The sequence below is a fragment of the Eptesicus fuscus genome, chromosome 19 (assembly GCF_027574615.1).
Source record: "Eptesicus fuscus isolate TK198812 chromosome 19, DD_ASM_mEF_20220401, whole genome shotgun sequence".
NCBI classification, from domain to species: Eukaryota; Metazoa; Chordata; class Mammalia; order Chiroptera; family Vespertilionidae; genus Eptesicus; species Eptesicus fuscus.
In genome coordinates, this window is record NC_072491.1 from 54,205,244 (window position 1) to 54,219,663 (window position 14,420).

The 14,420-nt window shown below is 44.2% G+C and overlaps 1 protein-coding gene across 1 annotated transcript in view; it reads right to left on the reverse strand.

The window, feature by feature from the left end:
* MMP16 (matrix metallopeptidase 16) overlaps positions 1-14,420 on the reverse strand; it is a 164,135-nt gene that overhangs the window by 21,698 nt on the left and 128,017 nt on the right. The window contains exon 6 of the mRNA XM_008158863.3: positions 4,532-4,743. Within this exon, the coding sequence (XP_008157085.1) occupies positions 4,532-4,743 (212 nt within the window). The remainder of the gene's footprint in view (positions 1-4,531; positions 4,744-14,420) is intronic.

Below are 14,420 nucleotides of genomic sequence, written 5' to 3' on the forward strand. Positions count from 1 at the left end.
CCTGGAGGCCACTAGCCAAGGCACAGGCCAGACCACCTCTGGGTGAAGCCAGTTCTTCATATCACAGCGAGCACTGATTTCAATGTCAAGCATGTAATTAACAAACAAAAAACAACAACTGAAACCACACCCTCAGTCCAGATGCGTGCCCCCCACTGCTGCCGAGAGGAGGGAAGCACAGCAGAAACCAGCCTAGTGCTGGGCCAGGCACACAGCACAGCAGCTCCACTGCAACAAGAAAACCAAACCCATCTAATAAAGAGGGAATATGCTAATTGACTGTCACCCCTCACAAAGATGGTGGCACCCACAGCCAATAAGGAGGGACTATGCTAATTGACTGCCCTGCCCTCAAAGATGGCGGCGCCCACAGCCACAGGATGGTGGCACCCAGTCCCCTCAGCCCCACCGGGGCAGCAGGCATGCGGCACAGCCGCCCCCCCCCCCCCCCCAGGCACATCTGGCCGCTCTATGCACCTGCCTCCGGAGTCCCCAAGTCCCCTCAGGCCCCCAGCCACCCAGGGCCAGCCTGAGGCACAGGCAAGCCTCAGATGTCAGCTTCCCAGACACCCAGGGCCAGCCCGAGGCACAGGCAAGCCTCAGATGTCAGCTTCCCAGACACCCAGGGCTGGCCCGAGGCACAGGCAAGCCTCAGATGTCAGCTTCCCAGACACCCAGGGCCGGCCCGAGGCACAGACAAGCCTCAGATATTGGCTGCCCAGCTGCCCAGGGTCGCCCGAGGCTCAGGTAACCAGGGCCGGCTGAGGCTTGCGCAGCTGGCAGTGGCAGCAGCAGAGGTGTGATGGGGGCGTCGCCTTCCCCTGATCGCCAGGTCACCTCCCACCCCTGAGGGCTCCTGGACTGTGAGAGGGGGCAGGCCAGGCTGAGGGACCCCCTTCCAGTGCATGAATTTTCATGCACCGGGCCTCTAGTTCACTGATAAGAAGGAAGACCAGATAAGGGAGCATGTTTCTATTCTGCTCTCATTCTATGAATAACAAATGTGGATTCTTCAGAATGACTTCTTTACCTTTGTCACCATAATTATATCAAAATAAATTTTCCTGTGTTTTAATATTGATTTTTTTTTTTTCTTAGAAAGACTGAAATAAGGCATATATCCATAATGAATTATTTTCACAAACTCTAACTTACGGAATGGTTCACAATATCCAATCGATAGATACTTATTCAGAATTCTAATCCTATAATGTGTTTTTGATCTTCTGTTTATCTTTTGTTTATTGGATTAGTAGGGGGTGAGGTTGATATACACAATAAAGATATCTTAACCAGTTACATGAAAAGTTTCAGCATTCAACATAAAGGTTATCTCTGTCCTAAGGGACTTCAGGATTCTGAATGGGGAGTTGATGGCTGAGGGCACCCAAGGGGCCAGCTCTGACATCAGCTTCTGTGAGCTTCAGTTCCAGGATTTAGATGGTCTTTGCTTCATGTTCTGACCATGAAGACCTGTGCTTCATGAGTCTGTAGTGTAGCCAGGAAATGCACACACTGTTCCAGGTGGGATGTGGCTTAGCAACCACCATTAATTCTCAGTAAAAGCTCTGTCCTTCTACAGGGCAGATTAAGAAGGTGATGTATCTTTTTTCCTGAATACAGTTTCAGTAAATACTATACACATGGAGGAGAGCGAGGTTGGAACTTCTTTTAATGAAGTCCCATGTTTGGGTTTTCTCATCCAACACTGGAGGGACCAGGCTGAGGAGATAATGGGCTTCTGATCTGCGCTGAGCATTTAGAGTGAAAAAAAGTGAAAAATCAAGCTACCTGAGAAAGAGTGACATCCAATAGTGGGACATCCTAAAATATTAAGGGCCCTGAGTCAGGAGCAAACTGTGAGCAGTCAGGCTGCGTCTGCGGAAGGCAGGGGAGCAGGGCGGCCCTGGGGTCCAGCAGGAAGACCAGGTTTTGGGGGGGATGAGACTCATTCGAGGTCAAGGTCGTCGGGCCTGTGTGGGTACCAGTGGGCAGTCAGACCAGAGTCAGCGACAAAGGCAAACAGAACCCGGGGCTCAGACCTGGGCAGGCGTTCCCGTCCTCAGTGGACGTGGGACCATCCACGCTGTAAACCAGACGTGTCTGTCTGCACCGCGTGGCCAGGGCCCTCGGCCCCCAGGCGCTCAGTGCAGCTCTCCTGCATGCTCACTAGCTAAAGCAGACTCTGAAGTCCCCCTTGCTTTGGAAACTGTCCTTAACTCTTCTCAGTGGTGAACCTGAGTGTGAAAAACACAGTTTGGAATCAGGAGAGCTGTGTTCACTACTGCTTACAAACCTGGTCACAGGGACAGGGGACAGCTTTCCTGAGTCTCCGTTTTCTCATTTGTAAGACAGAGACCAGCATCCATCTTGCAGTTTTCCTCTAAGTTTTTGAGATTAAAATGCCCAGCATACACCCGGGCACATGTGAATGACCCAGAGTCCACGGTGCTGTGAGCTAGGAGCAGGTCTCACCCAGTCACGCTCTCTTCACTTTGATCAAATCTTCCACATTTCTGAGTTATATCATTTATTACTTTGTACTGCCATCAACATATTTCTCTTCTCCCTCAATACATGGACTTCTCAGTGCACCAAATGCTAATCTCTAACGCGCCCGGGGAATTAGACTCTCGGCGTAGCCTTTTCTCTGCAGCTTCTCGGGCCAGTGCGACCTGCTCCTCCTGCTCCTCCAGGAACTGAAGCTCACGCTGCCTCCCTCCTGCAGCACGAGCTCCCGACGGGGCCACACCGAGCGGCACAGCCACGGCGCCCGGGACATGCCGGCACATGCCGCTGCTCGAGTGAACCGGGCGATGAGCTCAGGAATTATGAAATGACGCGAGAAATCCATCAAGCAGGTGGAGCGTAAAAGAATGGAATGCCTGCCAGAGGTTATCTTCAACAGAAGTAATTCTTAGAAAAAAGCAGAGGCCAGTGAAAACCAGAAGTTAACTTCTGAGAGTCGAGAAGCTCCTTCCTGTCGAGCAGCGGTCGCCAACCGGTGGTCCGCGGCCACAGATGTCCATGAGGTCCGAAAGGCTGGCGACCGCTGCTGCAGCTTTGATGAAGGTAACGGGGTTTCGAGAAGCTTTAAAACACGGGTGATTCTCATACACCTGTCTTGCTCATGGAAAGAGCGGCTCCTGCGTGCTCCCCGAGAGGTGGCCCAGGGACCTTCCGTTCACCGGACCCTGGACCAGCACCTCGTCAGGTCAGTCAAGGGCTCACTGAGCCCCCAGGGTGCAGAGCAGGGAGTCGGCGAAAATGACCACCAGACATGAAGACCCGCGTCTCCCTGAGAGCACGGTCTGACAGGCACACAGGGACTCAAGGAGCCAGACTCAGTTTCCCGTCACGGTAAGGTGGACACATTGGTGGCATCCCTACGACGCCACAGGATAAAGACAGGAGTTAAAAGGCAGCAAAGCGGTGGGAGAAAAACCCTTCGCTTGTCATCTGGCGACGTGTAGAAAGAACAGAAATGGTCTCATAAGCTTTTTATCGGACTCCCTGCATCGTGATCTATCGATCTGGTGACAGTGGGTGGGAGACAGCTGCCTGAGCGTTGCAGGGCCTCACAGAACTCGGGAATCTGCCCCTGGGGGGCGGGCCTGGTGCACAGTCGATCGAATCACGTCCTGGCACCCAGGGAAGCGAGCAGAGCGCTTTGTCTATAAACATTACATGAAATCTGTGTTTTTACGTACAGCCCCAGGCAGATAGGAAACCCTGTGTAAGCAGGAAAATATTTCATTATTTATTGATCTCTGAGCACCAAAGATGAGGGCACGTTACTTGATTTTTGAATGGATGCTATTGGTAAAATGTGGCTATTTTAATACTCTAATGCTAACATAAAACATATTTTTCATTAGTCTTTAAGATCAGTTTACAAATATTGAGGGAGAAAATGACTTTTCAGTATTATTCTATTTTCGCTTTTCAATATTACGTGACTTCCCTTAATACAGTGTGTATTAGTGTGATTGTCTGAGAACCGATGGCCTTAAAAAGCACACTTATCAAAACGTAAAATCTGTTTTAGCTTCTAACCTTTAAAAAAATACTGTGAATTAGGTGAGTACAGATGCCTGAGACCAGCAGGTGTGTGTGAAGTGAGAGGGCGGTCTCCTGGAGAGCCATCAGCTCCGCGGCCCAGGACCAGGTGAGCACTCTCCTGGACGCGAGGACCGGGAGCTCCTCCAGACAGGCCACAGGGGGCCTCCCGGGACCTGGGGCAGCTCCTCGCCGGGTGTGCCCCGGCTGGCGATCTGTTCCCAGGGCGGCACTCCCTAACCCTCAGCCCCAGCACCTCGGCGCCGTCGTAATTGCGCCCGGCAATGGACCGGTGCCGTGTCTCTGCTGGACACTGACGCCCGTGGGTGCCTTTAGATTTTTAAGACGCTTTTCTGAACCTTTGGGTTGTGAGCGGTCTGGGAAGGTGGCCTTAGAATGCATGAGAACTGATTTTCCAAAGCAACTCCGTGGGCCCTGGAGCTGCCCTTGAAATGAGAAACCCAGCTCCTACCTTGAACACAAACATCTCCCGGCGGAGAACGGCCAGCGTGTTGAAGTTGCCTTCGCAGATGCTGGGCTTGGCCCCGGGGTAGGCAGGCCTGCCGGTGGGCGGCCGGGGCGGCTTGGGCCTGTCGTTCCTGCGGGGGTCGGCCGGGGGCACGGAGCGGTGCGGGGGCGCTGTGGGCAGAGGCCTGGTCGGTGGAGGGGTCTTGTCCGGCGGACCTGAGGGAACAGGGGACAGCACTGGCTCATTTAAAGCCGGGGATCTGAACTTCGTGCCCCGAGAGCCCGCCGTCCGCAGAGGCACAGGCAAGAGGCCTCTACATCGTGCATTTCCGAGAAGCAAACGTCTGAGCCAACACCCCTGGGCGTTGCTCAGAAACCGGGTGCACATGCTCCCTCCGGGCCCAGAGAGCCAGGCTTTCCTCGTTAATTTTTCATGACAGTGTTTAGAGCTTTGCCACAGATCTCTGTGGAAAAGCTGCTTTCAAATCCCTTTTGGAAGTAGGTAGTGCATAAATAATAAATAAATGACAGTGAATACTGGAACCTCACATGTATGTGAGTGCCACCGTTTGTCCTGGATTTCGAGGGACAAAGTCTCTAAGCGAATATTTCTAAAAGTTAACATTAACGAGTTAGTCCCATGTCTCCAGTTACAGTTTACAACCTTTTCCCGACTCATCATCCTCTTGTCAGGAAATGCCTGGACCAACTGCTAGAACAGCTTCATGTGAACACAGAACCGGAACTCCCTCTGATTAAGGCGCCGCCAACACCAGTGCAGGAGGGGTTCTAAAGGGAGGCTCTGAGCAAGCCAAGTTCACACAGGTAACTCGGTGCGGATGCAAATCATCATTCCTCAAGGGATTTGTGTTTCTACAAAGAAACAGTGACGGGAGATTAAAAATGGAGCCCTAGCTGGTTTGGCTCAGTGGATAGAGCATCGGTCTGCAGACTGAAGGGTCCCAGATTCGATTCTGGTCAAGGGCACATGCCTGGGTTGCAGGCCCAACTGCCAGTAGAGGGTGTGCAGGAGGCAGCCGATCAATGATTCTCTCTCATCATTGATGTTTCTTTTTTTATTATTATTATTATGATGAAAAACATAACATACAATTTTCCATCTTTTTTCCCCCATTATAGTTCACATTCAATATTATCCTGTATTAGTTTCAGGTTCACAACATAGTGGTTAGACAATCATATACTTTACAGAGTGGAGCCCCTAATATTTCAAGTACCCCCCTGGCCCATACATAACTATTACGATAGTATTTTTTTCCTCCATTGACCTCTCTCCTGCCACTCCCACCCCCCAGCAAATGCCCTCACACCCTAGTGACACTTGTGACTGTGTAAAGCTCATACAAGTCCTTTGGTTGATCTCTTACCCTCACCCCCTGCCTTCCCTCTGAGGTTGGACGGTCTATTCCATGCTTCTGTGTCTCTGTGCTATTTTTGTTCATCGGTTTAAGTTGTTCATTATATTCCACAAATGAGTGAGATCATGTGATATTTATCTTTCTCTAATTGGCTTATTTCACTCAGCATAATGCTCTCCAGACCCATCCATGCTGTTGCAAATGGTAAGAGTTCCTTCTTTTTACAGCAGCGTAGTATTCCATTGTGTAGATGTACCAGTTTATTAATCCATTCGTCTGCAGATGGGCACTTAGGCTGTTTCCAAATCTTAGCCATTGTAAATTGTGCTGCTATGAACATAGGGGTGCATATATCCTTTCTGATTGGTGTTCCTAGTTTCTTGGGATATATTCCTAGAAGTGGGATCACTGGGTCAAATGGGAGTTCCATTTTTACTTTTTTGAGGAAACTCCATACTGTTCTCCACAGTGGCTGCACCAGTCTGCATTCCCACCAGCAGTGCAAGAGGGTTCCTTTTTCTCCACATCCTCGCCAGAACTTGTCCTTTGTTGATTTGTTGATGATAGCCATTCTGACAGGTGTGAGACGGTACCTCATTGTCATTTTGATTTGCATCTCTCAGATGATTAGCGACTTAGAGCATGTTTTCATATGTCTCTTGGCCTTCCTTATGTCCTCTTTCAGAAAGTATCTATTTAGATCCTTTGCCCATTTTTTGATTGGGTTTTTTTATCTTCCTTTTGTTAAGTTCTTTGAGTTCCCTGTAAATTTTGGAGATTAAAGCCTTAGCTGAGATAACATTGGCAAATATGTTCTCCCATGCAGTGGGTTTTCTTGTCGTTTTGTTGATGGTTTCTTTTGCTGTGCAGCATTTATTTTGATGTAGTCCCATTTGTTTATGTTCTCCTTGATTTCCATTGCCCTAGGAGCTGTGTGGGTAAAGATATTGCTACAACAAATGTCTGATATTTTGCTGCCTGTGGTTTGCTCTAAGGTTTCCTGTCTTACGTTTAAGTCCTTTATCCATTTTGAGTTTATTTTTGTGTATGGTGTAAGTTGGTGGTCGTTTTTTTGCATGTATCTGTCCAGTTTTCCCAACACCATTTATTGAAGAGACTGTCTTGACTCCATTGTATGATCTTGCCTCCTTTGTCAAATATTAATTAAGCATAATGGCTTGGGTCGAATTCTGGGTTCTCTGTTCTGTTCCAGTGGTCTATATATGTCTGTTCTTGTGCCAGTACCAGGCAGTTTTGAGAACCGTGGCTTGGTAATACAGCTTGATATCTGGTATTGTGATCCTTCTAACTTTGTTCTTCTTTCTCAGGATTGCTGCAGCTATTCAGGGTCTTTTTTTATTCTAGATGAATTTTTGGAGAGTTTGTTCTAGGTCTATGAAATATGCTGCTGGTATTTTAATGTGGATTGCATTGCATCTACAGATTGCTTTGGGTAGTATGGGCATTTTAATGTTGATTCTTCTAATCCATGAACATTGTATATTCTTCCATTTGTTTATGTCCTCTTATATCTTTTTTTAAAACTTCCTATAGTTTTCTGAGTACAGGTATTTTACCTCCTTAGTTAAGTTTATTCCTAGGTATCTTAATTTTTTTGTTGCAATGGTAAATGGGATTGCTTTTTTAAAGTTCTCTTTCTGTAAGCTCATTATTGATGTATAAAAAAAGCCATAGATTTCTGGGTGTTAATTTTGTATCCTGCTACAATGCTGAATTAATTTATTAAGTCTAATAGTTTTTTTTTTTTATGAAGTCTTTAGGGTTTTTTATGTACAGTATCATGTCATCTGTAAATAATTACAGTTTTACTTCTTCTTTTCCAATTTGGATGCCCTTTATTTCTTCTTCTTGTCTAATTGCTATGGCTAGCACTTCCAGTACTATGTCCAACAGGAGTGGTGAGAGTGGGCAACCTTATCTTGATCTTGTTCTTAGGGGAAATTGTTTTAGATTTTGTCCATTAAGTATGATGTTGCCTGTAGGTTTGTTATATAAGGCTTTTATTATGTTGAAGTATGACCCCTCTATTCCCACTTTACTGAGGGTTTTTATCAAGAAAGGGTGTTGGATTTTGTCAAATGCTTTTTTTGCATCAATTGATATGACTATGTGATTTTTATTTCTCAGTTTATTTATGTGATGTATCACGTTTATTGATTTGCGGATACTGTATCATCGTTGCATCCCCAGAATAAGTCCCACTTGGTCATGGTGTATGATCTTTCTAATATATTGCTGGATCCAATTTGCTAGGATTTTGTTGAGGATTTTAGCATCTATGTTCATCAGAGATATTGGCCTATAATTGTCTTTTCTTTGTAGTGTCTTTATCTGGTTTTGGTATTAGGGTAATGCTGGCTTCATAGAAAGAGCTTGGAAGAGTTCCTTCCACTTGAGTTTTTTGGAATAGTCTGAGAAGGATAGGTTTTGGTTCTTCTTTGAATGTTAGGTAAAACTCCTCTATGAAGCCATCTGGCCCAGGGCTTTTGTTTGCTGGAAGTTTTTTAAAAATATATATATATTTTATTGATTTTTTACAGAGGGTATGGGAGAGGGATAGAGTTAAAAACATCAATGAGAGAGAAACATCGATCAGCTGCCTCCTGCACACCTCCTACTGAGGATGTGCCCGCAACTAAGGTACATGACCTTGACTGGAATCGAATCTGGGACCTTTCAGTTCACAGGCCAATGCTCTATCCACTGAGCTAAACCGGTTAGGGCTGCTGGAAGTTTTTTGATGACTGCTTCAATTTCCTCCATAGTTATTGGCCTATTCAGATTTTTTTATTATTCCTGATTGAATTTTGGAAGGTCATATATTTCTAGGAATATGTCCATTTCTTCTAGGTTGTCCAGTTTGTTGAAATAGAGTTGTTCATCGTATTTTTTTTAACAATCCTTTGTATTTCTGTGGGATCTGTGGTTATTTCGTCTCTTTCATTTCTGATTTTGTTTATTTGGGTCCTCTCTCTTTACTTCTTGGTGAGCTTGGCTAGAAATTCATCATTCTTGTCTATCCTATCAAAGAACCAGCTCTTGGTTTCATTGATCTTTTATATATACATATATATATATATATATATATATATATATATATATATATATACACACACATATATATATATAAAAATTTTTTTGGTCTCTATGTCATTTATTTCCTCTCTGATCTTTATTATTTCCTTCCTTCTGTTCACTCTGGGCTTTTCTTGCTGCTCTCTTTCTAATTCTTTAAGTTGTAGGGTTAGGTAAACAAGTTTTTCTTGTTTTTGAGATAGTCCTGTAGTGCTATGAACTTCCCTCTCAGGACTGCTTTCATTGTGTCCCAAAGATTTTGGAATGTTGTGTTTTCATTGTCATTTGTTTACAGGACGTTTTTAATTTCTTCTTTTATCTCTTTGGTAACCCAATCATTGTTTAATAGCACGATATTTAGCCTCCAAGTGCTTGAATTTTTTTATTGTTTTTATTGTAGTTGATTTCTAATATTACGCCATTGTGGTCTGAGAAGATGCTTGATATGATTTCAAACTTCTTGAATTTGGGGGTTGTTTTTTGTCTTCCCATTCTTGCTAACACTGGTCCAAAGTTTGCTGGCTGGATGTGCAAAGCTGGGCTGACACCTTGGTCTTGGTGGGCAGGGAATGCAGACAGAGGCTTGCTTGTGAAACTCACAGGGCAGGAGCTGACTACTTGATCTTAGAGATAAGAAACTCAGGCAGAAACTCACCAGAGGGACCGTGGGGGCCAAGGGCAACACTGCAGGCTTGGCGGGAAAGGACACAGTTCAAGAGTCACCAGTAGGATGCTTGGGAAATACACGATGGACTGGTGGGAGACGAGTGTACTCCAGGACCCACAGGAGCCCGCATCCAGGGAGGCTGGAATTCTGGTGTCTGTGGGTCTACAGCTGAGGTAGCAGGTCTTTGGCCAGAGTGCCTGTAGGGCCCAGGATGGTGTCTGAGGCTAGTCTGGGTGGTGGTGAGGCTGGGCTCCTAGTCACAGCAGCTCTCCCCTTTAAGATGGCATGGTTTCTGTCAAGCCGGCCACCCTGGCAGTGATTTCAGCAGTAGCAGAGGCCCTCCATCTAGGAGAGCCTGGTCTTCCAGCCCCTGAACGTCCTGCAGGATCTAACTGTCCATCACTCACACACACACACACACACACACACACACACACACACCACACTCCCCTTTCACTCCCTCACTCACTCACACTCCTCCGTCATTGTCATTCTGCCAGCCACCATCGTCCTATCTCATCATCAGTGATGTTTCTATCTCTCTCTTGCCCTCTCCCTTCCTCTCTAAAATCAATAAAACTATATTTTAAAAAAATGGCAGTGGAGTAAGTGGATGCTGCACAGACATGCTCCCAGGACAAAAATGGAATTACAACTAAATATAGGAAAACTCCCTGAATAATCAACTGAAGACTCCCTGGAGAGAACCCTGATACTCAAGGCTGGAAAGTGGAGACCACATAGAGACTGGTAGGAGGGGCGGAGGCACGAAAGGGCTAGCCAGGGGCCCACAGACAGCAACTGAAGTTCCAGAGGGATATCTCAGCTGTGGGGGTGCCACTGAGAACTCTGGGACTAATCCCCAAGCTGGGCTCCCCATGAGAGAGCACCAGAACTGAGAAGGGTATGCACATAACATCTGGCTGTAAAAAGCAGCAGGGTTGTAGTCTGCCAGGAAGAGATGGCTATTAATGCAGGCACCCTCTTAAAGGGCCAATGTATAAAATTCCCTGTGGAGCCACCCACCTTGTGCTTCAGCAGAAGGAAGGCAGAGTGCACTGGAGCTGTGCGAGCAGAAGCCAGTATTGGAGGCTCTGGGATTAAACCTCAGAAGGCAGACACCTTGGTTTCAGATGCTGAGTCATTCCCTCACACTGTGGAGGTCATCTTTCTCATGCAGACAATTGCTACCTAGGCAGTTTTGCCTGGGGGAAGACAGGTTACCCACCTTGGAAAACACCTTGTCCCATGGTGTGGAGGTGCTAAGGCCCATTAAGAGACTGAGAATAAAAATTTGCCTCCAAGCAGAACCAAGTGCCCCACCCTGATGGGAAAAACTCTCACACCTGTGGACAATTGCCTGAGGGCTATTCCAGACTAAATTCAATCAATCTGCAAGAGGAGGCGGTCTCTGAAGACTTTGAGTCTTTGTCAGAAACAGCAATTGAGCCCTAGCAGGTTTGGCTCAGTGGATAGAGTGTTGGTCTGTGGACTGGAAGGTCCCAGGTGTGATTCTGGTCAAGGGTGCATGCCCAGGTTGCAGGCTCAATTCCCAGTAGGGGGCATGTGGGAAGCAGCAGCTGATCAATGATTCTCTCTCATCATTGATGTGTCTATCTCTCTCTTCCCCTCCCTTCCCTTCCTCTCTGAAATAAATACAAATATATTAAAAAAAAAAAAAAAAGAAACAGGCGCGGGAGGGGGGTGGGGAGCAAAAAAAAAAAAGAAACAGCGATTGACACTGTCCTAACTAGAGCTTGAAAGGTGTAGCACATCTACCTAATAGTCACAAACCCAAACAGGCATCCAAAATGAGGAGACAAAGAAATAACCTCCAAATGCAAGACCAAGAGAACTCTCCAGAAGAAGACATAAATGAAGTGAGATAGGAAATTTATCTGATGTAGAGTTCAGAATAATGATGGTAAGATGTTCAACAGCATGAGAAAATATATAGTAGCTATGAAAACAGAAATAAAGAATGAGATGGCAAAATAAAGAACATGTTGGAAGGAATACACAGCAGATTAGGGGAAGCTGAGGATTGGATCAGTGAATTTGAAGACAGTGAATTTGAAAACAGGGTAGCAAAAATCACTCAATCAGAGAACCAAAAAGAAAGAAAATAACAATTAAAAAAACAGGTGGACAGCTCAAGGGAATTGTGGGGCAATGTGAAATGTAACAATATCTGCATAGCAGGTGTGCCAGGTGATGCAGAAAAGGATAGAGAATGTGTTTGAAGAAATAATGGCAGAAAGCTTCCTTAACCTGGTGAAGGAAAAAGTCACACAAGTTCAGGAGGCACAGAGAGTCCCAAGCAAGAAGAATCCAAACAGGCCCACGCCCAGACACATCATAAGTAAAATGCCAAAAATTAAAGACAAAGAGAATCTTAAAGGCAGCAAGAGTAAAGCAAACTGTTACCTACAAAGGAGCTCCCATAAGGCTGACACCTGATTTCTCATCAGAAACTCTACAGGCCAGAAACATGAAGTACTCAGGAAAATGGAAAGCAAGGATCTGAAACCAAGATTACTATATCCAGCAAGGCTACTATTCAAAATGAATAGTCAAATAAAGAGCTTCCCAGACCAAAAAAAAAGCTAAAGTAGTTTATCACAAATCACAACCAAGCCAGCATTACAAGAAATGGTAAAGGGAATGCTGTAATGAGAAGAAAGAGAGAGAGAAAACTAGGCATACAGAATTAAAAAGGCAAGAAAGAAGAAAAGAAAAAAAAAGAATTAAAATAGCAATAAATAAGTACTATCAATAATAACCTTAAATGTAAATGGATTAAATACTCCAATCAAAAGGCATAGGGTAGCTGAATGTATATGGAAACATGACCCAACTATATGCTATCTACAAGAGACCCACCTCATAACAAAACACTCACACAGAATGAGAGTGAAGGGATGGGAAAAAATTTTTCATGCAAAGGGAAAATAAAATAAAAGGCTGGTATAGCAATACTCTTATCTGACAAAAGAGACTTCAAAAGGAAGGCCATCACAAGAGACAACAAAGTCACTACATCATACTAAATGAATCAATCCAACAAGAGGATATAACCTTGGTAAACATATATGCACCCAATATAGGAGCACCTCAATATATAAAAAATACTTCTAGGGGCCTTTGAGAAAGATATAGACAACATTCCAGTCATAATAGGGAATTTTAACACCGTTCTGACTTCACTGGATAGATCTTCTTGACAAAAAAATTAACAAGGAAACAGTGACCCTAAAGGACACACCAGGATCAAATGTGTTTAATTGAAATTTATAGAACATTTCACCCCAAAGCTGCAGAATATACATCCTTCTCAAGTGCACATGGGTCATTCACCAAGATAGACCACATGTTAGGACATAAAATAAGTCTCTACAAGTTCAAGAAGATTGAAATCTTGTCAAGCATCTAGAGAGATCACAGTGTAATGAAATTAGAAATCAACTACAGTAAAAACACCCAAAACATTCAAACACCTGGAAGCTAAATAGCATGTTATTAAACAATGAATGGGTTACCAATGAGATCAAGAAATAAATAAAAAAACTTCCTACAAATAAATGAAAATGAACACACAACAACCCAAAATCTATGGGACATAGCAAAAGCAGTCCCAAAAGGGAAGTTCATAGCACTAGAGGCCTACCTTAAAAAAACAAGAAAATTAATAATAAACTATTTAACCCTACAACTTAAAGAACTAGAAAGAGAACAACAAGAAAAGCCCAGAGCAAGTAGAAGGAAGGAAATAATAAAGATTAGAGCAGAAATAAATGACATAGAGACAAACAAAACAAAACAAAAAATCAGTGAAACCAAGAGCTGGTTCTTTGAAAGGATAAACAAGATTGATGAACCATTAGCCAGACTCATCAAAAAACAAAGAGAGAGGACCCAAATAAATAAAATCAATGAAAGTGGAGAAGTAACCACTGACACCACAGAAATACAAAGGATTGTAAGAAAATCCTATGAACAACCATACGCCAACAAGCTGGACAACATAGATGAAATGGAAAAATTCCTTGAAAAATACAATGTTCCAAACTGAATCAGGAAGAATCAGAAAACCTGAATAGGCCAATAACTACTGATGAAATTGAAGCAGTAATAATAATAAAAAATAAAAACTCCCAGTAAACAAAAGCCCTGGATTAGATGGCTTCACTGGAGAGTTTTACCAAACATTCAAAGAAGAATTAACACCTATACTCCTCAAACTATTCCAAAAAGTCCAAGAGGAGGGAATACTTCAAAGCTCTTTTATGAGACCAACATTATCCTAATTCCAAAACCAGATAAAGACACTACAAAGAAAGAGAATTACAGACCAATATACCTGATGAATATAGGTGCTAAAATCCTCAACAAAATATTAGCAAATCAGATCCAGCAATATATTAAAAAGTCCACCATGACCAAGTGGGATTTATTCTAGGGATGCAAGGCTGGTACAATATTTATAAATCAATAAATGTGATACATCACATAAACAAACTGAAAGACAAAAACCACATGAGCATATCAATAGATGCAGAAAAAGCATTCAACAAAATCCAACATCCATTTTTTATAAAATCCCTTAGCGAAGTGGGAATAGAGGGAGCATACTCAACATAATAAAGGCCATATATGACAAACCTACAGCCAACATTATACTCAATGGGCAAAAACTACAACCATTTCCCCTAAGAAAAAGAACAAGACAGGGATGTCCGCTTTCATCACTC